The 27,437-nt window shown below is 43.7% G+C and overlaps 1 protein-coding gene across 4 annotated transcripts in view; it reads right to left on the bottom strand.

Annotated features, from left to right (window-relative positions):
• Positions 1-27,437, bottom strand: part of FAM107A (family with sequence similarity 107 member A) — a 78,517-nt gene that overhangs the window by 29,665 nt on the left and 21,415 nt on the right. For 2 of the 4 annotated variants that reach the window (XM_077128848.1, XM_077128849.1), the window contains exon 2: positions 7,225-7,288. In XM_077128848.1, coding sequence (XP_076984963.1) covers positions 7,225-7,288 — 64 coding nt within the window. The other 2 variants (XM_077128852.1, XM_077128850.1) reach the window with 2 other exon arrangements.

Genomic DNA, 27,437 nt, shown 5'->3' with positions numbered 1-27,437 from the left:
ATGGAATGAACCAATGCACAGTGCCTAGCACACAGTAAGCGCTCCTCCGGCAAGGCACGCGGCAAAGGCCGCTGCTGCCTTCCTGGCTTGTGGCTGTGTGTGGTGCAGTCACCCTGCAAGCAAGTGGTCCCTGCAACCACTCTCACGCCTCCCCTCTTCTGGATGGGTTGGAAGCTTAAAATGTCAGCTTTTGAGTGAGGCTCAAAACTGAGGCTCCAAGTCAGAGAAAATCCAAGGTCTTTAGATCTGGCCCTCCACTCGGCGGCTCATGAGATAGGGATTGGATAGGGACAAGTAGGCAGAGTACTTTGTGGGGAAATCACTGGAGCTGGGATTGGAAACCAGACTGACCTGATTATAGAGCCCCTTCCCTTTTTCTCTATCCCGGCTCAGCCATATTTAAGACCCTCCCCCAGGAAGGCGCCACCAGTCCTGAAGTCTTGGCCAGTTCTTAATTTCCGATTTAAGAGAACTGTTGTTCAAGCCTGAGGTCCCCCCAAGCGGAGCCCGTCTAAGTAAGAAAAACAATCAGTCCCAGAGTGTACTGGCCGTCCCGGGGGGCCCGGCGCCGCGCCCACCTTTGAGCTTCCAACACGGGTGCTCCCGGGGCCGCCGGGCAGGGCGACCGGGTGCGGCCAGCCCCTCGCCCAAGGCGGGGAACACTGGCACCTTTTAACATGGACCCCGAATGGCAGGGACCTCGGCACAAGCGATTTTCACTCTCCGCGAACCTCTCTGTCCACACAGAGTCCAAAAAGTAATGCCCCAAACGCCCAGGCAGGCATTTTTCTTCTTTCTATATCCCTGTGTTTCCAAATTATTTTTATACAGTCTACACAGACCATACTTTTGCCTCACTCTTTATACATGAAAATAACCTATTTTTTTTCCTGAGTAGAAAAGTAATCAGTGCCCACTGCAAACAAGAAAAAGAGACAAACAGAAAAAAACACTTGTTGATCAACAGCCATCCTCAAAAATCACCACCTATGTTTCTTTTCAAATCTTTTCCTCTTTGCGTCCATACATACAGAAAGATGATTCCCTACCTTCCTGTAATTTGCCCTCCCCCCCCCCTTTTCTAGACTAATGCCCTTGAACATCATGAAGCCGTCACAGAAGCGATGCCTGCCCCTGCTTCCTCACTCCCCACTGTGTGCCGCGCCCATTGTGCCTAATTTCCGCTCCCCGGCCCCAAACCTCCCCCGCCTACAAACTCCTTCCAGCACTTGCGGGTCTGCTTAAGAGGCAGGCCCGGAGGTAGGTGGACCTCGCAGGACTTTCCTAGTCAGGAAACTGAATGTGCATGCCCGCGTGTGTGTGTGCGTGTGTTCACTCATAGGAAGGAAGCAATAAAGGGTAGGCTCCCATAGCAGGACTATAGGAAAAAAGGAGAGGAGGAAAGAAGGAAAGGGGAGGCGAGGAAAAAAGAAAAGGAATTGAAAAGGGAGGAAGGTAAGGGAGGGGATGGATAGGAGAAGGAAAGATAGGGAAAGGAAGAGAAGGAAAGAGAATAGGGAAGGACGGCGAAGGTAAGCAGAGGAAAAGAAGAGAAAGCACCCAAGAAGGACTTCATGGGTGAAGCCGGCCAGAAACTGCGTGGGGTGCGCCGGCCGTGCCCTCCTCCGCCCTCCCAGCGGAGGTCGCGTTGCCCCCACTTACCCGACCTGAGCAGCACCGCCCGGTAGAGCCCGGTGGCCTCGGCGGGCCCCCGTGCCCACTCGCCCAGCCTCTGCGCCATGCGCCCGCGCGCCCGACTGCGGAACGGGCACAGCGAGCAGGGAGCGCACCGCGGAGCGCAGCCCGGAGCCCGAGCGCCTCTGCGGCTGTGGCTCCGACTCGCAGCCCAGACCCCGCAGCAGATCAGATTACGGGGAGGGGAGAGTACCCAGGCGCCGCGGGGGGAGGTAGGAGGAGAGGGGCAAAGGCAGGTATCCCCGCCCGGGGAGCAGGTACCAGGCCGGTAAGCGTCTGGCGGGAGCACTCCTAGCCCCGGGGTACCGGGGCCCAGGGGAGAGCCCGGGTGTACTGACTTCCAGCCTCGGTCTCCTGCCTCCTCTTCTCGATTTCCCTGGCTGCTGGCTTCCTTGACTGCAAGCCAGTGTGGGGCTCTGGAGTGCCACTCCTGGGATTAGGTCCCAGCACCTCCAGTTACCAGCTACCTGACCCCAGCTTGGTTACCTAACCTCTCAGAGGCTCATTTCCTCATCTGAAAAATGGGTATAACATAGTGCTTATCTCACGGTTGTGAGGGTACTTGTTCTTAGAACAATGGCTGGCACAGAACAAACACTATATACTGTTATTTTAAAAAAGTGACCCAGGGCATCTTGGGGTGGGTGTCACTGAAAGACTGCTGGGGATGCAGGGCTGTGGGACTCCACAAGATTGATTTTCTAGCCAGAGAAAGGGGGACCAACAAAAAAAGTCGAAGGGGCCATTGGACCTCTGAACAGCTGCCAGAGATTTGCAGTGGACCTAGGGGGAAGCAAAGTGCCATCAAGAGCAGCAGAGTACCACAATTAGACATCAAGTAGAGATATGAATGAAGCTCATGTGGATAGGACTAAACTATTTAAAAAGACTAGGGAAAGGATGATATTGCCCATATTTAAAACTTCAACTTCTGTGTGAGACTAAAGGGAGAGATATTTGTTTGGCGCAAAATTTATATTTTGGGTAGTGCATTTCCTAATTTAACTTGTGTAGTCAGTTTAGTTGAACACCATAAGTACATGGGATCTGAATAGGCCGTACAATTTCATTGGTTTGTCCAGGTTAGTGTGATGCCCCAATAAATCCCAGAGTTATGTGGACAGTGAATAAAAAAGTATTTGCAAAGTCCCCTTGGGAGATATTAAACGTCCTCATTTGGAGAATTTCTCATATTCTTGCAAGTAGTGGGCATACCAAGTCAATAGGCTGAGCCCTTGATCTTGGGGTTTGCCCATATGAAACTTATTTCTGAAAAGGATGGGCTAAGTCTACTTAAAATTAGGCCTAAGAGTCACCCCCAGAGAAGCTCTTTTGTTGCTTAGATGTGGTTTCTGTCTCCAAGCCGAATGGGCAAGTGAACTCACTGCCCTCCCCCTGTATGCGGGGCATGACTCCCAGGGGTGTAAACCTCCCTGGCAATGTGGGACAGAAACCCTGGGATGAGATGGGACCCAGCATCAAGGGATTGAGAAAACCTTCTTGACCAAAAAGGGGAAGAGGAAAATGAGAAATAATAAAGTGTCAGTGGCTGAGAGATTTCAACAGAGTCAAGAGGTTATCCTGGGGGTTATTCTTACACATTTTATAGATATCTTCTTTTTAGTTTATGGTGTATTGGAGTGGCTAGAAGGAAGTAACTGAAACTGTAGAGTGTTCCAGCAGCCTTGTTTCTTGAAGATGATTGTATAATAATATAGCTTTTACAATGTGACTGTGTGATTGTGAAAACCTTGTGTCTCATGCTCCTTTTAGTTAGGGTATGGACAGATGAGTGAAAAATATGAATAAAAAATGAACAAATAATAGGGGGAAAAGATTAAAATAAATTGGATAGGTGAAAATACTAGTGGCCAATGAGAAGGACTGGGAAGGAGTATGGTATGTATGAGTTTTTTTCATTTTTCTGGAGTGATGCAAATGTTAAAAAAAAAAGATCATGGTGATGCATATACTAGTATGTGATGATATTGTGAGCCGTTGCTTGTACACCATGTATGGAATGTTTGTACATTAAGAATGTTTGTATGTTAAGCTTTATCAAGAAAAATATTAAAACAAAAGACTTCTGGAGGATACAGAAAAATAAAAATAAAAAAAAAATAGCACAACAGTCCAGAAATACTCACTTGTAGAGTAAATAACTTGACATTCCTTAACCATGTCTTGCAGCAGCTATATTCTAGCATAGTACAGCAAATGTGTTACAGAAAAGAGTAGATAGGAAGACACTGCATTTTCAAAAGACTTTTCGCAATAAATGATCAACATGTAAAACCCACCAGAACCTAATAGTTTAAGCTTCAAGGATCTAGAAGCCTCACCATGATTTCTGATTGCCATAGACAATAGAATCCCTTTGTTAGACCATGTCCCACCTCTCAGTGAGTTTGCTGAACTTCATTCCAGCAGGATTGGAGCTTTTCACGACTGTAGTTACTTCATGGGAGATGTAGTTACAAGAAAAGTACTGTATCCCGCAATCACTGCCAAACTTACCTACTCTATTACTCTACGGACTGTGTTAAGACCCTTTATAGGAGGAGAAAATACATCCTCTATAAAATGTTTCCAGTGGGATATTTTTTAAAAAGTTTTTTTATTGTTAAATACAACATACATACAACGAGAAGAAAGAGAAAGCAATGATTTTCAAAGTATACTTTAACAAGTAGTTACAGAACAGATTTCAGAGTTTATTATGGGTTACCATTCCACTATTAAAGATTTTTCCTTCTAGCTGCTCCAAAACACTGGAGGCTAGAAGAAATATATATATATTTCTTTCTTTGTGAAAAATAACATGTATTCAAAAAAGGCACTGAGTTTCAGAGCATATTGCAACAATTAGTTGTAGAACAGATTTCAGAGCTTGGTATGGGTTACAATTCCACAATTTCAGGTTTTTACTTCTAACTGCACTAAGATACTGGAGACCAAAAGAAATATCAATATAATGATTCAGCAGTCATGCTCATTTGTTAAACCCTACCTTCTCTGTATAACTCCAGCATCACCTTTGATCTTTCTCCCACTCTTTAGGGGTATTTGGGCTATGTGCATTCTAGCTTTTTCATGTTGGAAGGGGCTGTCGATAATATGGGTTAAGGGAATGGAAATAGTTGATGTTCTGGAGAGGCTGGACCCTCTGGGTTTCAGGACTTATCTGATCCAGGGACCCATCTGGAGGTTGTAGGTTTCTGGAAAGTTATCCTAGTGCATGGAGACTTTATAGAATCTTATATATTGCCCTAAGTGTTCTTTAGGATTGGCAGGAATGGTTTTGGTTGGGGTTTGGCAAGCTATGATATGTAGCAATGTCTAGCTGAAGCTAACATAACAGTGACCTCCAGTGTAGCCTCTAGGCTCTATTTGAACTCTCTCAGCCACTGATACCTTATTTGTTACACTTCTTTTCCCCCTTTTGATCAGGATGACATTGTTGATCCCACAGTGCTAGGGCCAGACTCATCCCTGAGAGTCATCTCCCATGCCACCAGGGAAGATTCAGTGGGGTATTTTAAAAAATTCTTTATTTTATCTTCAGGGTTCAACTATACATAGCTATTTTATTTGAAAGTGTATGTTCCTTTCCATTTAAAGTATCTTCGTATAACTTTTAAATGACCATCTTATATTTAGATGTCATGTTCTTAGAAATTATTTGATTTTTTTGTAAGCTTATTTGTAAGGTTGCAACTTCTTCATTTTTAAGTGAAATTGGAAAAGAAAATGGAGTCACATGACAAGCCTATTCCTTGAAAATGTTTCCTAGATGTCCCAAAGAAGTGGGCTCCCTTTCTCCCTTTTCACAACCTCAAATTGCTTCCTCAGAGGAAATTGCCATGCCCTCATTCTGTAGGCCAAGATCTCCTGCGGAAGTGCCTTTTGCTATTACTTAATAAGCTCAGATAGAAGGAAGCCACTTCCAGTTTCTTCTGTTTCTTCGTTTTCCACATTTTACCCATAATTGGGACTTCAGATCCATGGGTTCTTAAAACAGAAAGGAACCTTGGAGAACATCCAACCAGCTGGCCACAGTGGATTTGCTGGAGGGCTAGAGTCGGTGCTTCCCAAGCCAGCCCTCTTTCCAGGGCATCATTCTCACATGCCTTGGGCGACTACTGCACTTGAGAGGTGGAAGGTCTAGATCTACGCCTTATTTAGCTCCATTATTGTGGGCTTCACTTGTGTAAGGGAAGGATTAGATTTCACGAGTCTACAGATCCCTTCTAGCTCTCGGTTTCGTTTCCTTATGCTTATGTTAGGACTAAAAGGGGACAATGCCCAGGTGCCTCAAAGAAGAAAGAGAGGTGATTATGTGGATGCTTCTGTTTCTGAATTGAATGTGTGGAATGCAAGGTGGGCTCTGTGTGGCTTTATTAACTCTTCTTGGATATTATGCTGGCATTTTGGTTTAAACCAAGAATCTTCACACCTACCCTTCTGTGTTAATAACTGAGCAAAACCTGAGAATTAAAAAAAAAAAAAAAGTCTAAAGGTGGGAGGGGCAAAGTCAATGAGGCTGACTTCAGCTCCTGGGGTATTTGGAAAACATAAGAAGCTGACAACTTTGAGTATCTACTCTGTATCTGGTGCTGGGCTAGGAATCTTCTAAAATGAAAGTTAATGTTTACTGTGTAGTTCATGTTCTATCTCCTTTAGTCTTCATGACTCTGTGAGGTAAGATCTGTTAGCATTTCAGTTTCACAGATGAGGAAACTGAAGGTCAGAGAGGTTAAGCAATTTAGAGATGAGGTCATTGAGACATGGGGAGGCGAGGTGATTTGTTCACAGCTAGTTGGAAGAGCCAAGACTCAACCCAGGTCCCCTCCCACAGAGTTTGGGCTCCTGAAAAGCTGCACATTTCGGAGAGCTGTCCAGGGTTCTTGATGGCTTCTGTCTAAGGCTGTACCTCAGCTCTGGCTGTTGGTTAGTGCCTGGGCCATCTCAGTACAAGTTGCCTCTGCCTCTATATCCTTTCCAGCCTCAGCACTCCCTTTCTGACTGGCCTTTGCTACTGCCCAGGCCCAGTTTCTGCTTGACTCTGTGGTCTCTACATTCCTTTGCGATTCAGACATCACCCAGTGTCCTGAGGACCCATCTGATACCCTTTGATCTTTGACATAATGAGTGCCAGGCTCGAGGCCTGGCATTTGGTATCTACCATCTCATATTAATTCTGCAGAAGATACTATTATATCCAATTTACAGTTCATCTCATTGAATCCTCTTAGTAGCTCTTTGATCAAACTGTAGTTATGCCCTTTCCAGAAATGAGGAAAATAAGACTCAAGTGACTTCCCAAGATCACATAACTAATTAACGGTGGAGCTGGAATTTGAACCCAGATGGGGCCAAAACTTTTGCAGCAGGAAGGAAACGAAGCCAGCTGTTGAGCAAGGTGGGATTCAGGGAAACTGTGGCTAAGGAAATGTGGGCTTTTGCAGGGCATGCCAAAAGGAGGAGTCTGGGTATACTCCCTGAGGGATTCCAGGTGGTCTGACTTACCTGAGCCATTTATTCTCTGCTTCTCATTTTCACTATGAAATCTGGCCTGAGGAGAGTATTCTTTCTGCAAACAGAAAGAAAGTAGGTGAAGGTGAGAACCTTCTGTTCTTTGTCAAGGGGGTGGGTGATAAAGATATTCATAGTGTCCCTGAATCTTTTGACTGTGGAAGGGACAGGCCAGGGTTAAAGTTTTCTCCAAAGAAAAAATTACTCTAGTCCTTGGAGTGCGTATGTGGGGGTGGTGAGGGACGTTTATGAGGCCCATGTTTTGTTTTGTTTTTTAATAGACTTTATTTTTTGGAACAGTTTTACAATTATAGAAAAAATTGAGAAGTACAGAGAGTTCCCATATACCGTGCACAGTTTTCCCTATTATTAATATCTTACTAGCATGGTACATTGGTTACAATTAATGAACCATTATTGATATATAATTATTAACTAAAGTTGGTACTTATTCAGATACCATGTTTGTTTGTTTTTTTAAAAGTGAATGCCCCTTTTCTTTTCCAGGATCCTGTGTTATACCATATTACACCGAGACCTCCTGTCTCCTTAGGCTCCTCTTGGCTGTGACTTTCTTTGTTTTTGATGACCTTGACAGGTTTGAGGAGCATGGAGACCCATGCTCTTTATGTTGGGCTCTTGCACCTGCCATTCCTTCTACCTGCAGTGCCTTCTCCCCATCTTCCTGCCAAACACCGCGTTCCTCAAGGGCCGATTCAGAAGGCTTCAAGTCTAGGTCGTCAGGGTTAGTTCCTGGACATCTAAGCTCTCGTGGCTTTTAAAACAGCTATAAACTGATGATTCCCAAATATGGATTTCCAATCCATATGTTCGCTCAGAGCCTCAAACTTGTCCAACTGGCCACTTGACATCTTGACTTGAAAGTTCACTCTGAGCTTTTCACTCAGGCAGGAGCCTGGGGAATCTGCCTTGCACTGTCTTGCCTCATGCACCTCAGTCCTCAGGTCACTGAGGCATGGCGAGTCCACCCAAACCCATCCACTTCTCGTCATGTCCCTGTGTCACCACTTCTCATCATGTCCCCATGTCACCACCCCAGCCCAGATACTCCCACCCCAGATAGCACCAACCCACGCCTGGGTGCCTGCAGTAACTTGCCCACTCTCATTCTCCACACAACATCTGGAGCCATCTCTAAAAGTAACTCAGACCCTGATCCTTCCCTACTCCAAACTCATCCGTACCGTTCCTTTGTTCCTTTGTACTTAGAACCAAACCCACACACCTTCCCCACTTCCCTTTGCCTAAAAGGCCTCTGCCCCTCTCCCTGCCAACCTCTTAGATCCCATCTATGTGTTTCTTCAAATGTTCATGGGCTTGGGATGTCTAAGTGAAAGAAACAAATGTTCCTGATCCTGTGGAGGCAACGTTCGAACAGGGAGATAGCTATAGCATAATGGGGGAGTAAACCGCGTAGTGTTTTAGAAGGCGATAGGTACTCTAGAGACAAAGAAATTAGAACTGGGGAGAGGGAGGGGAGTGCCGGGCGTGGTGTAGAATGCGGCAATCAATAGGCTGCTCAGAGGGCTCTCACTAAGGAGGTGAGATATGAGCATGCATTGAAGGAGATGGGAGACTAACCAAATGTCTGCCTTGGGGGAAGAGTGTCAGAGGGAACAGCTAGAGCAAAAGTTCTGAGGCTGGTGGGTGCCAGCTGAGGGAACAGCATGGGACCAGGGTGGCTGGAGAGGAGGGAATGCCGGGCATCCATATGAGACCAGGTTAGCAAGGAAATGGGGCCACTTTCCCTCACACCCCACCCTCCAACCACAAGGAATGACTGGGGTACCCTGAAAGCCTTTTTTTCCCTCCCCTCCCAGTTTTGAAAAAGCTACTCCCTCTGCTCTATACACTTCTCACCTCTGCCTGGCCAATTCTTTCTCATCCTTTAGGTCTTGACAAAATGCCACTTTCTCAGGGAGCAACCCCTCTATTTGGGGCTTTCACAACACCCCAGATTTCCCCTATATTATATTCACCAATGAATTATGAGTATTTTAACCCTCTCTCTTCCATCAGACTATACTCACCTAGGAAGACTAGGTCCTGTTCACGGGTCTCTCTTCAGGGCTTGGTCCAGAGTGGACGCCCAATACAGATTTGTTGAAAGAAAGAATGAAGGATGAATGCACCCAGATAAGGAGCTCTGGTCTGTATGGGGCAAGGGGGTAATTCCACGGACAGCCAATGTCAGAACCAGGAGAGGCCTGTCCACTCCCTTGCCCAAGCCACCATCCCTTCTCTGTGATTCTCCAGAATGGACAGGGGGGCCTGGTGCCTGGCGTTTCCCTGGGGACCCCCATTTTAAGCTCTACCACCACAGAGGGCAGAGAAGAAGGAGGGTGTTTGGTGTTTGGCCAAGTTTCTTTTGTGTTTTTAACAAAAAGATTAAGCATGTGAATAACTTCATCTGTCCGAGGGCAGACGAACGCATTACAGCCAGAATCTCATAAGGAGCAGCTCCCAGATCTCAGTTCAAAGAAATGTCCCTTGCGTGCCTGCCAAGCCCCCAGGCATAAAAGGGCCCACATTATGAACTTGTTGGAAAATGAGGCCAGTCTGTGTCCAGTGAAACCTCAAGTCAGAGGCCTCTGTCCCTTCGGTGATGGGCAGATTAGGGAAGGAAAGGCTCAGCTTGCACGTGGCTGCCTGCGAAGGCCAAGCTGATTTGAAAAGCCACCTGTATCTTTGCTGACATATTACTAGTAATTGATAGACTTTTTCAAGGACTTTGTTTATAAATACAGCCAATTCTCAGTGGTTCATGCCATTTGGGTTTTGGAAGATGTTGGCTTAGTTGTAATTGTGGAAGTGAAGTCAGCACACACAATTTCTAAAGGAAATATTGTTGCATATCGCACGGTATACTGAAATATGGCCAAACACTACTCTATCTTTGCTGAAGACAGAGGCATTTGCATTTCCCCTGTCCTTGTAGCTACCACATGCCCCTATCATAGGGGAAATCTGGGATTGGCCCTTGGTGACCCTCAGTGATGCTATACCCAAAGTCTCTTCTTCTCCACTTTGTCCCTTTTCTTCCCTGGAGGTTAATGTCTCTATTCAAAAAATGTCAAGGAGACCACGACCCAATAAACATGCATTACAGTCTTCCTCACAGGATGCAAAAACTAACACTTACGAGTCTTATCTTGTGTGTGTGTGTTCTGAAAAACATTTTTAAAATAGTGACATAGGACACAGCCATATAATGCCCTCGTCTGAAGTATGCAGTTCAGTGATGTTTTCACCCACATAACCACCTCCAAGATTAAGATATAAAACATTTCTTGCGCCCGTAAGGCTCCCCTGTGCCCCTTTCCATTCCTTACCACTTCCTCCCAGAGGAAGCACTGTTCTGACCTTATCACTGTAGATGAGTTTCTCTTGTTCTAGAACTTCATATAAATGGAATCCTAGAAAGTACCCTTTTGGTCTGCCTTCCTTCGCTTGGCTGTATGTTTGAGACTCATCAATGTTGCAGCTTATGTCAGTAGTTCATCTCTTTTTATTGCTGAGCCACGTTCCATTTTATGGGTATACCGTACTTGGTTATCTATTCTCCTCTGGATGGACATCTGGGCTGTTTCCAGTTTCTGGCTATCACTAATAAATTAGTTGCTTTGAGCGTCTTTCATGAATTATTATTATTATTATTTTTTTTGTAAACACAAGTGCTTGTTTCTGTTGAGTAAATACCCAGCCATGGAATTGCTGGGTCAGTGATAGGTGAATGTTTAGTTATGGCATATACTGCCCATAATGATCACATCAATACATGTGTTGTGTTTTACACATCTTCATAACATATGTTATTTTATTTTATGTATTTGCATATTGAGATCACTTCTGTGCACAATCCTTCATATCAGGGGGAGGTGTTAGCAAAATTGAGTGTTAGATAAATGAGAAGGGCCCGTGCATTGTGCACTTGGAAGGGATAAGGGTAAGACCTGACGGTATCTGCCCTTGTAATTTGGAGTGAGTTAGAGGAAAATGTGTCTTTATTTACCTCTTACTAGACTGCAAAAACCATAAGAGCAGGGACTGTGGCTTATTCAGGAAGTGCTCTCAATGCCTAGCACAGTTCTTGGCACACAGGTGCTTAGAAAATAAAATTTAACTTAAAAATTATAGCAGATATTTTTGAATATGTACTAGTGTTTGGCACTGTGATAAGATTTTACTGATATGGTCTCATTTAAGCCTCATAACAGGTCTTTGAGATTAGGCAATAGTGGGGTTTCAGTTTATAGATGAGGAAGCTGAGGACTTGCACAGGTTAAGATATACAGCTGGCAAGAAGCAGCATTGAAATTAGACCTGGGGCTGTCTGAGTCAGGAGCCTGCAGTCTTAATCACATTAAAAAATCGGAATGTGCCTACCTGTGTGTGTGTTTGCAAGACACTGCACCCCATTTTACAGAAGAGGAAACTGAGTTTCTGAGAGGTTAAGGAATCCCTCTCCATGGGCTCAGCTGGGACGGCCTTCCTGACAAACTCATTCTTAAAGGTAGAGTACTTTTAACGTGGAACCCAGGCTGCTTCTTCTGTGTCCCCAGCCCCAGCCCCACAAAGCCACCCCACTGTGCGAGGTGATACCTGTTGTTTCTCTCTTTTCCTTCCCCAAGGACATGGAGAGAATCAAACCTGGCAATCTTTCTTTTAAAATGCTGGGCACGATTTGGAGAAGGCGCCACACACTGGGAATTGTTCCTTTGCAAGGGTCCTCTTACCTCACGCTGGTGTTGGGTTCTCAGCCTGGGTGCAGTAATGAGGGTGCCGTCTTCCATCAAAGGAAGCCACCGTGATTCCAGTCTCCAGGGTCTTCTCACTGCCCCATTCATCTGAGCCTCTCAGTCTCCGAGACGCAGACACCTGCCCGCCTGCGGCCCTGGGCAGGGGTCCACCGAGCCCATCCAGGATCCAAGGAGCAGCCTCTTCTCTACACTGGCCTTGGCTGTTAGGCTGTTTTATTCCCTTTAAGATCTTGCAGAGTAGTTTGCAGCAGTTAATCCATTGCCGTTTTAAACATTTTGAACAATCCAGTTGCATACAGATTAAAAATTCAAATTTCTCCCTACAGCCCACCCCCCAACTGTAACCTCACCCCCATCCCAAGTCTTCACTCTTATTCATGTGGCATGGTTGTGTGAGCCATTTTTCTGCGGTTTGCTTTTTAAACTCCATAATATGTCTTGGAGGTATTTCTGGGTCAACATGTGTAGGTTTACCCCACTCTTTGTATCCACTATAAAGTATAACTCAGCACGATGTCTGATCCTTTTTTTTTCTTAACCAACCCCTTTTAGCTGGATATTTAGATTGTTTCCAATTATTCACTGTTGCAAATAATTCTGTTCCAAACACCGTTGTGCTTGCCTCTGTGCACACGTGTGATCTCCTTTCTTTAGAGTAGATATTGCAAAGTGTAACTGTTGGACCGAGGGGCAGATATAGATTTTAAATTTTAATAGATACTGCAAATTATTCTCCAGAATGACTGTGCTACTTCACATGCCTACCATCAGTGGCTGAGATTTTTGGATTGTCCACATTCTCACCAACTCTGGGTGTTAGGAATCTTCAGGTTTTTCTACTGAACACTAATCTGTGGTGTAGGAAGTCAGAACAGGGATTTCCCTTGTGGGGGGCCGTGGTAGTTGGAAGAGAGTACGATGGTGGTTCTGAGGTTTGAGATGTTTTATCTCTTGTACTTTTTTTTTACCGTGTCTCCCTGCATATGTATTTCTATATTGACACACACACAGAGGCAGATATGCGGGTATGTATACCGTAGGGAATTTTGCCCACAATGTTATTTTGGGGGGGGAGTGGGGGTTTCATGGACCTGGAATTGAACCCGGGTTTCCTGCACGGCAGACAGGAATTCTACCCCTGGACTACCTGTGCACCTCTGACACAGGTATTTTCAGTTTCTTGAAATCCGTTGAGTAGTACATTTATGATAGGTGCATTTTTCAATGTTATTCTCCAAGAAAAAATCCAAATTTTGCTCCTGACACTCCCCCCCTCCCCCCCGCTCCCCCCAAGTCTGATGGGTGACAGAACAGCATCTCGTGATTGTTTTATTTTGGACAGTCTTCTTCCATTTGTACATTGGCCTTCTGGATTCTTCCTTCTGGTATATTTTATTTCTGGGTCTTCTAGGAGTACTTTGCCCAAAGAGGGAAACCCCTCTTGAGAAAGAGGAGAAGGAATTGACCCCTTCCTGAGCACTAGTCATGTGGTGTAATCCTCACAGCCTTTCAGGGCGGACACTCTACATTCCAGTTTATAGATAAAGAGGCCGAACGGTGAGGTGGCCTGCCCAAAGTCCGGAAATTGTCTGACTGCAGAGTCCTATCCTCCCTTCCCTGTAGGTGACAGGCACTGTGATAAATGCTCAATAGGCGTGACTTCTGTCAATCCCTGCAGCAGCCCTGTGAGGGTGCTACACCGTGACCCCATTCTACAGACAGAACGCTACGGCTCACAAAGTTTGAATAACTTGCTCAGATCAGCTGGTAAGTAAGGGGTTGAACAGAGTTGAGCCCAGGCCTGCCTGGCTCCAAAGTTGTGATGAGGTAGAATATTCTGTGATGATGGAAATAGTCCACAGCTGTGCTGACAGCATAGGGAGCCACTAGGCATGTGTGGCTGTCGAGCACTTGGAGTGTGGCAAGCTCGCCTAAGGAATCAACATTTAAGCTTCACTAATTTTAATTAATTTAAATAAGAGCATGTGCTGGTTTGAAATGATGTCTGGACCCTGGAAAAGCCATGTTTTAATCCTAATCCCATTTTGTAAAGGCAGCTGTTTCTTCTAATCCCTATTCCGTATTGTATCTTTGAAACTGTAATTAGATCATCTCCCTGGAAATGTGATTTAATTAAAAGTGGTTGTTAAACTGGATTAAACAGAGGCATGTCTCCACCCATTCGTGTGGGTCTTGATTAGTTTTTGAAGTCCTATAAAAGAGGAAACATTTTGGAAAATGGGAGATTCAGAGAGAGCAGAGCAGAACGACACAGCCACGAGAAGCAGAGTCCATCAGCCAGTGACCTTTGGAGATGAAGAAGGAAAATGCCTCCCAGAGGGCTTCATGAAACAGGAAGCCAGGAGAGAAAGCAAGCAGATGACACTGTGTTCGCCATGCACCCTTCCAGATGAGAGAGAAACCCTGACTGTGTTTGCCATGTGCCTTCTCACTTGAGAGAGAAACTCTGCACTTCATCAGCCTTCTTGAATCAAGGTATCTTTCCCTGGATGCCATTGATTGGACATTTCTATAGACTTCTATGGACATGTTCTCGGCCTCACAACTGTAAACTAGCAACTTATTAAATTCTCCTTTTTAAAAGCCATTCTGTTTCTGTTATGTTGCATTCTGGCAGCTAACAAACTAGAACAGAGCGTTTTGGACAGTGCAACTCTAAGGAGTGAGGGGGAAGGAGAAAAGCCACAGGACACAAGCCCAGATAAGGGAATGGCCACCCAGGTGGGCCCCACCAATCCATCCAGAAGGAATCCATTGGCAAAGGTGCTGACAAGGCCCCCACCCAGCTAGGTCTCGTTTTGGGCACCAAAACCACACTCTGTGGAAAGAGCAATCGGGTGTGGCCTTATAAGCCTCTTAATCGAAGACTCAGTTTCCTTATGCGTAAAACAGAGATCCAAAGAGGGCTGGTTTTAAGATTAAATAAGAGAATACACAGTGCTTAGAATGTAATTTGGGACTCAAGAAACTAATAATAGTATTGTTATTTCCATAATTATGATTATTGTCATAGGCTCGCTTCTAAACTTTTGTTTTTTTTTTCATTATATAATAAGTCAAGCATATTCATGGTAGTTTAAACAATGCATAGGGCTATAATGGGTGTCCTAAAATTCTCCAAATACGTCAACCTCAAATCCCTCTCCCAGATGAGACCACTCTAAGTAGTGTCTTATGGTTCTACCCAAAATTGTCTGTGCTTCCACAAACATTGAAACACTTCCAGCAAAAAAAATAAAGTAAAATTGGGTAGATTGGAATAGTTGTGGTCAATGAGAGGGAGGGGTTAGGTAAGGGGTAAAGGGTATGGGATATATGAGTTTTTCCTTTTATATTTTTATTTCTTTTTCTGGTGTGATGCAAATGTTCTAAAAATGATCATGTGATGATATTGTGAACACTCATTGTATACTTCAGATGGACTGTATGTGTGTGAAGATACCTCAATAAAAATATATTTTAAATAGGTAAAAATAAAACACTTCTAGACTCTCCCTTTGAAAACTGCAAGCATAATCACACTAAATGTGCTGTCTGCAGCTTGCTTTTGTCACTTTACAATATATCAGAGATGTCTGTCCACACTGGCACATTCAGAGTCCCGCCTGTTTTACTGTTTGCACCATGTTCCATGGTAAAGGTAATTCTTATGTATTTTGCCTGTCCTTACTGATGGACATTTTGGTTGCTACCATTATTTTGCTGTGGTGAACAATGTTTCAATGAACATTTTACATACCAATTTCTGTCTAAGTATACCCACCCAAAGGGAAAATTCCTACCAGTGGAATCCTTAGGTCAATGATTATGGTGTTTTAAACTGTGAAAGATCTTGATGTATTTACAACCTCATTTCAAACCTCTCAGGAGCACTGAACATTAAAGGAATGTTCTGGTGGGTTCTTTTGAAAAGACTCTTAAGTCATGCTAATTAGTAATCACCCCTGGAATGGATTTACTGGGTAGGCTTGGACTTTTGGAGAAAGGAGATTTTTTTCTTTAAGCAGATCTGGTTTCTAAAGTCTCTGTGGAGAGTGATGTGTATGAAGCCAGGGGAGGGGACTTGGTGAGGGGGCACCTGGAGGTCAAGGAATCGGATCCCCACTAATCCCTGCACAGGTTGGCTGCCGGTGCCTGGGGCGGGGGTGGGGAGGGGGTGAAAACTCTGCTTTCCTGGGGAGCCAATCCTGTAGGAAGCAGGGCTTTGGGAGCTTGTGAAATAGCACACCATGGGAGCTACTGAGCCTGGGGTTCAGGGTGGGGCCGGGAGCGAAGAGGAGGCACCCAGAAGGGCCCTGCCTAGAGCTCACAAGAGCAGTTCTCAGCAGGTGAAACTCAAACGGCCCACAAAGGTAAGGAAAGACGCTTGGCCTCCCCAGAAACCAAAGAAATGCACACTTAAGCAACAATGCAGTTTTGTTTTTCACCTATCAGATTGGCAAAATTTGAAACATAATGAAACCCAGCACTGGAGTGAGTGTGGGGGAGTGGACCCTCTCACGTGCTCATGCACTGACAGAACAGGCTTTCTGGAGCTGCAGACTGTGCACCCCAACATCCACGCCATTCCATTTTTAGGAACTTGTTTTAAGGAAGCATCTGAACACCTGCACAAAGATACATGGTCAAGGATAGTATGGTAGAATTGTTTATAATAGTGAAAAAATAGGCAATATGGCAAATTTCCAGAGATAGGAATCAGATAAATAAACTACATTATGTTTGTTAAAGTGGGACAATCTGTGGCTGATAAAATTGATGCTGTAGATCTATCTTTATTAACATTATTACCGGACAAAGCAGTAGATTCTTTTGCCTGATGCACCCAAATGACCAATTCTTGAGCAATTCTTGAGGGTTTCAAAGAGAGAAAAAATTTATTACTAGGCATGTAGCAGAAGATCAGATGACCTATCCTATCGGCCCCAAACTCTGTCTCCCTGAACTGATTTTGATATTTCTATAACATTAAAAGATGGGCAGGTTTTAGGATAATGAGCAGATGGCCCCAGATGATGTAATTAGAGGTGATCTAATTATTGAGCATGAGCAGATTGATTACATGCTCAGTCACAGAATGTATGTAAGAAAATGGCGGCCTTAATATAATGATGGGCGAGATTTTTAATGGGGTGATTTATGGGTTACAGTCTAAGCTGCACATGTCAGGCAGGCTTATTTTGACTAGATCCAGTTTCAGTTATCAAGATAACTTTGGACTTGGATTGATCCAGTTATCTTCATTAAAAACCATTAGGGGTTGTCTTTAGTGATCACAAACTCTTAAGTTGAAGAACTAGATACATGGATACCTGTGAAGGTTAGTCACATGATTTTTACACTCACAGGGGCACAAGATAAAGGCTATACAGTCATTATCAGAGATCAAGGAATCTGGATTACAGTTCAGAGATTTCAGGTATTTTCCTCTGTCTACTCCAGAATACCAGAAAGCAAAAGGGAACATCTATATAATAATTCAATAATCAAAATCATCCTTTAAATACCAATTTCTTATTTACAGCATGGAAGATGCCCACTATCTCTATTTGAAAATCAAGTGGGGAACAAAGCAGGTTATGAAAAGTACATAGAGTATGACCTCTTTTTTTGGTAATAAAATCAGCTATATTTATTATTACACATATAATGTGACACTATACGTGTGGTGTTGCATATATGCATATACACATACTATATAGAGTAGTGTTACTTATATCAAACGTGTGTGTGTGTGTGTGTGTGTGTGTGTGTGTGTGTGTGTGTGTGAATTTATATGGAAAATGTTTGGAAGGATATGAAGCAAAATGTTTGCAGTGATTATACTTGAGTGTCGAGGGAATTATGTATTCATTTATTATTCATTCATCCATCCATTCATTCATTTTTATAGTTTCCTGTATTTTCTATTGTTTTTTGCAATGAACTTGTATTACTTTTATAACATGAAAAATAATCCGTTAATATTAGTTTGGGAAATAAGTAAAATTGATAACTCTGTCTCAACTGCATTAGCTAGCATAAATGCAATTATTCCCCCATATCAAGATTTTTCCAAGCTCTTGTCCACATTAGAAGTCTCTTCTGTTTCCAGACCAGTCTTCATTTGCAATAATAATAAAGAAGATGATGACAGTGATGCCCATTTTTTGAGTACATATCATTCGCCAGGCACTGACCAAGTACTTCTAAGGTATTCTTTCACTGGATCCTCACAATGGCTCTAAAGGTAGGAACTATCATGTTTTAGTTAGGAATTCCTAGAAGGAAAGCCTGAAATGGGGATTTTATGCCAGTGATTTCAGAGAGAGCTCTCAAGAGAAATATGCAGAGGAGTGAGGGTGGGGAAACAGGATGGGGCAGGGGAAGAAATTCGACAGAGATGAGTGTTCAGCTGACAGCTGGTGTCTAGCCTCAGCTTGGTCACCTGGGGTACTCTGGAATTGAATGGCACCACAGCATTGTCCACCTTGAGGCAAGAGGGCTGGGCACTTACACCTCCATCCCAGTTGGTCATTGGCTATAGGACAATGCTAAGGGGGTAAGCAGGGAGACGGGCAAACCTCCTAAGTATTTCTAGGTCAGACATTTCCCACCAGCCAAGGGCAATCGTTCTGAGAAGGGTGCAACTATTAGCAGCCGACACTCACAGCACCTGGAGGAAGGTAGATGTGTTGGACCAGTAACAGGATCTAGGTAGAACACCAATCTCCTACATACTATTATCCCATTTTACAGATGAGGAAGCTGTGGCTCAGAGAGGTTAAATAGTTTGACAAGGATATCAGCTAATAAGAAATGGAGCCAGGTTTTGGATGCAGGTCTGGAGCCCATACTTGGAGTACTGACGTTAGATTGTTTGTAAATTCACAGAGGAGAAGAAGGTTGGGGTTGGGGGTTGGGGGGTGAGACCTTCCTAACAGCCCCTGTCCCACCAAGTGCCTTATCTACCTGGTTTTTGTCTGTTATAACAGCATATCGACTAATGAGATATTTTTGACCTGGGCTCTTGAAGGTGAAAGGAGCCACAAAAAGCTTTTGTGTTTCTGCAACAGTTGCTGAAGGTTGTGCTCAGAAGTGCCCGATGGTTGTTCTCAAGAAAGTTTCATTTGGACAGTGAAGCCAAGCTCTGCCCACAGCCAAACATTAGTACTTCTGGGAGAGTGACATTTCAGCATGTGTTCACCCCCACCCCCCAAAGTATTAGAGGTAAATCCAATGCCTTCTCCAACTGGTTTTTCCAGTTTCAGAAAACATCCTGGACTGAGGACAGTACCTGTGCCAGACAGACTCAGAGTCTTGGAGAGAAGGGGCTCTTTGAGATGATATAACTGCCCTCCTCATTATTTATATCTAGAAACTGAGGCAAAGAGAGTTGAGAGACTCATATATTAAGTAAATCATTTAGACGTGATTTGACTCTCCCATTACTGTACAGTGCAGCCTCCCACATTCTGAGCCCTATACTGCTCAGTAACTCTGTAGGTGAGGACTGGGTGCAATTTCCTTTATCTGTCCTTGTGTTTCAAATCGTTTTGAGGTGGGGTGGGCGGTGAGGCAAATTATTACTTTGCTTAGAGGAAGGTGAACAACCAACATTTACTGAGCATCTACTACTCAAACAATGAGTTAAGTGTTGTAGGGCCTTTGTCTGTAAATCTGATCTCTGGGGAATCTTGGGGTCAGTTTCTACTGACTGTTTTTTTCTTGACTAGAGGTCTCATTTTCCTGCTTCTTTGCATGTCTAGTAAATTTTTATTATTGACTGGATATTATGTGTGTGATGAGTTGCAGTTACTCTGGATTCCATTATCTTCCTCTAAAGGGCATTCCATTTTGTTCTAGCAGGCAGTACAATTATCAGCTGATTTCTTTTGAAAATCTGTGGGCTTGCTTGATAGTTTGTTCAGGAGGCTCCTTGCAAAATCCAAGCTATTTCCTATGTTAGATTTTTCTGTGGTCATCACCAAAAATCAACATTTTCTAAGCCAATTTACATATATTCTTACATTCCATCTCTCACTATGTACCTTTTATTCAAGTTGCTGCCACTGCCTTCTTGGTCTGGATGATCATCATTGTTCACATGGATGATTATAGTCACCTTCTACAGGGTTTCAATTATATTCTTTCCAGAACACTTGTGCTTTCTTAGCCTCTTGTTGCACCTCCTTCAGTGGTACCCAATGATCCATAGTGGCACTTCCCAAAGTGTAGAGTTGAGAGCAGCTTCTTGGGGAATGTTGTAGTTCACAGCTCTCCTTTCAGAGATATGCAGCTGGGAAGCGTGAACATGTAGAGGCTCTTCAGGAAAGAAACCTGTTTGTGCTTAACCCAATTAGTTGCACTGGAACCCTTGGCCTATCTAACACCTATTAAAGTCTTGTGGAACACACTGGAAAATATTGGACCACAGAAGAAAAATGAGACTTTTCTATCTGCATTCCAGCCTTTCCACATTTCAACCAACTCTTTCAATTTAATTTCCCATGACTTCCTGTCACAAGCCGCCCCCTATACCTATTTCTCCCTCCTGCTTTCCTGCCCTTCTAGCGGTAGTAATGCTACAAGCAGGAATCTACTGGGATTTACATGAGGGGAGACTGGCCCAGCAATGGGGCCAACCAGAGGAGAAGAGCTGTGAGGAAGAGAGAGACTAGGTCCTGAAGACATCATCTCAGACCTTGGATCCAGCCTTGCCTGAAGTCATAACACCTAGACTTCAAGGTACAAAAACCAATAAATTCCCTTTCTTTCCTCTTAAGCCAGTTCTCTTGCAACCTAAAGAGCTCTTAACTGATACTTTCCAAACTCCTGTAAATTTTCTGAGATTGAGCATGTGTCCTGTCCATTTTTGCTCCCTCTCTGAACCTCACACAGTGTGGTATTGAGGGTTGGGGGTTGAATGTGTGTTCAAATGACCCATTCTTACGTGAGGTACTCTTTCACTGATCCAGGATATGACTGGATGCTTGTAACATGAAAATAACATCACAGTGGCAAGTCTTGAGTAGAGTCTTTTTTCCTGGAAGGTGGGGGAACTGAGGGGGTGTGACTAGAGGAGCTGACTATGGTGAAAGGAGCATGGGTGTGGTGGCCAGACCTTGCAGTCAACTCCCCATGATCCCACTCCATTGTTCACACCTTGGTGTAATCCCTTCCCTGAGTGTGGATGGACTAGTGACTGACAGTTAACAAAGAATATGGTAAGGTGATGGGATAGTCATCCCATGGCTGTTATTACATAGCTGTGTGTGTATGTGTATGCCTCTGTCTTGCTCATATATGCCAACAAGGCAATCTCCTTGCTGGCTTGGTGGAAGTAAGCCCACACATCAAGGGACTGTGGACAGCTTCAGGAGCCAGGCAACCTTCACGCACCATCCAGCAAACATCTGAGGCCCTTAGTCCTACAACTGCAAAGAAACAAATTTTTCCAACAACCTGAATGATCTTAGAAGCAGATTCTTCCCCGGTTGAGCCTCCAGATGAAAATGTAGCCTAACTAATGCCTTTATTGGAGTCCTGTGAGACTGAGCAGATGACCCAGTTAAGCTGTGCCTGGATTCCTGTCATGGGAACTGTGATAAACGTGTATGTTTTAGGCCACCAATTTTGTGGTTCATTTGTTATGCAGCAATGGAAAATTAATATGGTGGGCTTTGGAGGTTCATATACCTAGGATTGAATTCTTCTCCACTTACCAGCTATGTGATCTTGCATGAGTCACATCACCTCTCTGAGCCACAGTTTTCTCATCTATAAATGGCTGCAGATTTGTGAGGGTTAAAGTTAATGAGGAATCACCTAGCACGGGCCTGACACAGAGTGAATGCTTAATAAATAAAGCAGTTACAAGTTATGGTTTTAATTTTCTTTATTCATTTTTCTAAATTTTCAATAAGGATCATGGATTACTTGACAACCAGAAAAAAATTTGCTTGAAACAATGAAGGGGATGTTAACTTGTTTCAGGTCACAAAGCTAGCCAGCAGTAGGGCCAGGGCTGAGACGCCTGGGCTGGGGCTCTGTCCAGAACAGCCTCTTCTGCATACCTGGAATAATAGCATCAGCGACAACTACCCAATGAACCAGGCACCTCACCTTCACCCAGCATGCCCGGTGGTGTAATTAGCCCCAGTTACGGATGAAGAAACTGGGACTCAGAGAGGTTGAGGCATGTGCCCAAAGCTCACAGGTGGCAAGTTGCAGAACTGGGATTTGCCTCCTGCGTCTGGAAGGCCCCTCCTGGTCAGACCCCATGGGGGTGGCATGGGGGATACCTGGACCTTTCTGGAGCAGGGCAAAGGCAAAGAAATCAGCAGTGCGGCCTGGCTCAGATCTCATTACTCCAGTGGAGATCACATTTCCCCCATTCTGGCACCGTGAGCGGGGCAAAGGAGCGGGCAGGCAGCCACTTCCCTGGTTATTCAAGTAGAAAATTGCAAGTGCCCAAAATAGCCTGGGCATTCTTTTATTAATGAATAAGAGCAAGTCTGTGGAGCTGGAATGGTGGGTTATGTGCATCTCTTTCCACTGGTGACTTTTCTGAAGTCTGCAGGGATCCTTGGCTTTTCAGAGGGAACTCTCTCGGGATTTGGGGTTGCTGGCAGGATGGGGGTGGATTTTTTTTTTTTCAGGGCCTGTTGGTGGGAAAAATGGAACAAGGTCCCTTCACACGGGAGCTTGAAATGCCCCAGTCCCGAAGGCCTCTGTTACCACGGAGTGCAGGGAATAAGATGAAGGACATAGGTCCATCCCGGGGAGGAGGATGATTCGGTTTGCTAAAGTTGCAAGAATGCAATATGCCAGAAATGGATTGGCTTTTACAATCAGGATTTATTAACTTAAAATTTATGGTTCTAAGGCAATGAAATGTGCCAATTAAGGCATTAACAGGTGATAGCTTCTTTGAAGTCAGGCTACTTGCATCCAGCGTTCCCCTGCCACACGGGAAGGGCAGGAAGCAACTACGCACTCCCAGGGGTATGTCTTGACTGGTTAATAGGTAAAGTGTTTAGAATGGGGTCTGCTCCTGTCAATACATATGAGCCACCATATGACAGTTACATTTTTATTATTGCTAGTTGATGGCTAGACAGCCTGAGGCCATTCCCTTAAAAAAAATTTTGTTGAGACTCTGATTTGTAATGAACCTTGAGGAGGCTGCAGCTGATAGAAATAATAGAAATAAAATAACAAAAATAACAATAATGACAAACCCTTCCATTTATCAGGTACAGCAGGCTGATATTGTGCTATGTTATTTCATTTGCTTACCACCACCAAACTAAATAGGTATCATTATTCCTATTTAATAGACAAGGAAACTGAAGCTCAGAGATGTTAAATAAGTCCCCCAAGTACACACAACTGGTAAGTAGCAAGCAGGGACTTCATTCAGATTTGTTCGATGCAGGATCTCTTACTCTCTCCATTCTACCCATGAGTCTCAGCCAGTCAGGATGAGAAAGACTCCCCAGAGAGCTCATTTTCTGTTGTTAAAGGTCTAAATTTGGAACTTTCCCTGAATTCTCTGGGTTCTATGAGGGGCAGAGGCTGTGGGCTCTGGAGTTAAACTACTTTAGGGTAGTTCCCCACCCCCCACACTGCCCACCATCCCACTTTGACACTTCTGAGCTCTGTCACACCTTAATTTCTCCAAGACTCAGTTTCCTGTCTGTAAAGTGGGAGAAATAAAAGTGTTGCTGAAAGGATAAAGTTAGATAACTAGAGCTTCTGGCATTAAGTGTGGCTTGTAAAAAGGACTCAATAAATTCAACTGCTATTATTATTAGCTTTATCACTAATATTATTCCCAGAAAAATTATTGAATTTCTGAGGGTCGCCGTCCTTTCCTGGGTAGACAGGAACCATGTCTGGTTAACCTCAAGGAAATTCTGGCCTTTCCCCCAGCATTTGGTGTTGGCTGTTGTGGTGGTTTGGAACTGTCTGTGCTCCAGAAAAGCATGTTCTTAAAATTCATCCATTCCTGTGGGTGTGAACCCATTGTAAGGAGGACCTCTTGATGAGGCCACTTCAGTTCAGATGTGACCCACCTCATTCAGGGTCGGTCTCACTGGAGTCCTTTATTTACTGGCTGAATACACATAGAGAGAAGGTACAGAAGCAGGAAGCTGAAAGCCACGAAGCCCGATAGAGAAGGAGAGACCAGCAGACAGCGCCACGCGCCTTGCCGTGTGGCAAAGGAGCCAAGGATGGCCAGCAGTTTATCTTTAGGAAGAAAGCATCACCTTGATGATGGCATGATGTGGACATTTTTCTCAGCCTCAAAAGTATAAGCTAATAAATCCCCACTGTTAACAGCCAACCCACTTTATGGTATCTGCTTTCAGCAGCCTGGAAAACTAAAACAACTGCTTTTGTGTGCGATAATGGTGCCCTCCGTCTGGCTGCTGCCCACCTGAGGCCCCATGTGCCTGGCAGTGGGGAGGTGGGGAGGGCTCTGCCCAGAGGCTCCCAAAATCCACTTGATGCACTTCCTGCTGCCAGTCTGGACCAGCAGAAGTTTGGCGTTGATTTGGTATTCCTAGAGAGGGGCCATTCTGGCAGGTGGGGGTTGCTGGGCCTGTGTAGCTTTCTCAGGTGGGTGCGGTGTTGTCCGTCCTGGATGGCTCCTTCACTCAGGCAGACATTCTTGACTTTAGGCAGGTCCTTACAGTACCTCAACCCAGAGAGTCTCCATAACTCAATCTAGAAAAGCTGGGGAAATGCTGCTTTAGAACTTGCTTTGGATTCTGGGAATCCCACCCATTGTATTTATGGTGATGCCTGAGTTAGTGCTTGGCTCCAAGAATGGGCTACGGTCACCTGGGTTTGAGTCTGAGTTCATCACTGACTTTCTGTGTGACTTTGGATAAGGCATTTAACTTCTTGAGCGTGGCTTCCCCATCTGTAAAGTGATGAAAATGGTAGAACCAACTTTGTGGGATTGTTGTGAATTGTACATATAACATACTTGGTTGGTGCCTGGCACATAGTGATCAAATGGGCAATTATTATTTCCTTGGAATGAATTTGTTTGAAGATCTGGGGCCCCATGTTGCTAAACTCCTCTGTATGAGAATGAAGAAGAGGAGACAAGTTGCATTCTGTAGACTGTGTTTTCTGTAGCACAGGTTTTGATTCTGGGAAATGAACTCCTTTGGGGATCTGACAAAGCCTTGTTTCTTCCCCTTAAAAAAACCACATATCCAGAGGCTCAACAGTAGATTTGAACTGGCAGGAGAAAGAATTAGTGAATGTAAGGATTGATCAATAGCAATTACACAAGCTAGAGAACAGAAAGGAAAAAGAATGGAGAAAAATGACCAGAGTCTCAGAGAAATGTGGGACACCATTAAGTGCAGTAAGATGTGCATAGTGGGAGTACAAGAAGGAAAGGAGAAAGAAAAGAGAAGAAAAAAATACCAATAAATAATGGCTAAAAACTTCCCCAATTTATTGAAAAACAATAACCCACACATCCAGGAAGGTCAACGAACTCCAAGTAGGATAAATACAAAGAGACCCACAGACACATCATAGTGAAAATGCTAAAAGTCAAAGACAAGGAGGAAATCTTGAAAGCAGTAAGAGAAAAATGACAAGTCACTTACGAGGTAACTCCAATAAGATAAATTACTGACTGACCACTCGAAAGAAACAATGGAGGCCAGAAGGCAGTGGAATGACATATTCTAAAAGTGCTCAAAGTAAAAAATGTCAACCAAAAATCCTATATCCAGCAAAACTATTGTTCAAAAACAGAGGCGAAATAAAAGCTGTTATAAAGAAAAACGGAGAGAATCTGGTGCTAGACCTGCTTTATAGGAAATACTAAAGGAAATTCTTCAATCTGAAAGCCAGTGACCCAAGATGGTGATTCAAATTCACATGAACAAACAAAAAAAACTGGTAAAGGTAATAATTATAGTAGATACTATTAAAATGTGTTTTTTCTCCTTTCTTATCTTACCCTGTTTTGAAAATGAATTGTGTAAATTAATCTGTATATAATGTATTTGGGGCCTATAACATATAGAAATGTGATATATGTGTAATATGTTTGCCAATCACAGCATAATGGAGGTGGGTGGAAGCAAAGCTGTAATGCGCTAAGGAAATGATGGCAGGCGGTAAAGTAATATTATAACAATGAATTGTTGGGTTTGTAACATTAATAGATGTAAATGTGTGTAATAATAATACCACATAAAAGAGGAAAGGGAATAGAGCTATCTAGGAGTAATATTTCTAAATATTACTGGAATTAAGTTAGTATATATCTGAAGCTGAGTTGATATTAAATTGTATATGGTAAACCTTAGAACAACTGCCCCAAAAAACCTAAAAATAATTAATGAAATGAAAATACTGTATTAGAAAATATTCATTTGATGCAAAAGAAATCTGCAAGGGAGAAATAAAGGAACTGAAAAGACTTGAGACTTAGGTAAAACAAAATCTGCACAGCATTTTATACCTACCCATAAACTTAAAAGTGGAATTTATCCCAAGGAAATAATAAAGGATGTGCACCAAAATATATCAAGCAGGATGTGGAAGGGAAAAAACATTAGGCAAACCTAATTAAGGATTCGTGGAATAAACTACAGCATAGTCATGGTGTGGAATACTATGTACCTGTGAAAAATGTACTGCCAGGAAAGGATGCTTATGATCCATTGAGTGTATAAAGGAAGTCCTAACAGATGCCATGTACAATAAATGTAATCTTTGGACGGGAAAAAGTCTCCAAGGTTTCACACCACCATGTTAACAGCGCTTATACCTAGAGGAAACAATGATGGGTGATTTTATTTCTTTTTCTTTTCTGATCTTTTCTTAAAATAATTTTTCTACCAATTAAAATGCATTAGTTTAGTGATAAAAATGTCAGGAGAGGAAGAACAAGAAAAGTTCTAAAGATGATAAGAGGAAAGTTTGCTTTTTAAAATAATAAAAATGCAGAGTTGTGGAAAATTTGGAAAATAAAAAGAAACCAATCACCCATAATGCCATTCTCCTGGTGCCTGTTATCATTCATCTTTATGGATTGTTTGGAGTCTGATTTATTTTGACTGTGCCAGTAGCTGGGTGGAATCTATTCCCTCCTAGGAAGCAAATCTGCTCCACCCTCCATTCTCCTTTTTCCGGCAATTGGTGGAGTACAGGGCACTGTTTCTATGGCTCCCTCCACCCCCACTACCTCCTCCACTCCTGGGCCTTCAGTTACTAACTCTCTGGAAGGATGTGTATTGCTGATGATTGGCAGGTCCATATCACCAGCCATGACTCTGCCCTGAATTCCAGCCCCATGGAGCAGACTGCCTTCTTGCCCACATTAAAAAAAAAAAGAAAAAAAAAAAGTAGCCATAGAGCTACTTACTACATTCTAAACAC

This window comes from Tamandua tetradactyla, chromosome 15 (assembly GCF_023851605.1).
Source record: "Tamandua tetradactyla isolate mTamTet1 chromosome 15, mTamTet1.pri, whole genome shotgun sequence".
Lineage (NCBI taxonomy): Eukaryota > Metazoa > Chordata > Mammalia > Pilosa > Myrmecophagidae > Tamandua > Tamandua tetradactyla.
The sequence above is the reverse complement of the archived record's forward strand: the minus strand, read 5'-3'. Positions and strand labels throughout refer to the sequence as shown.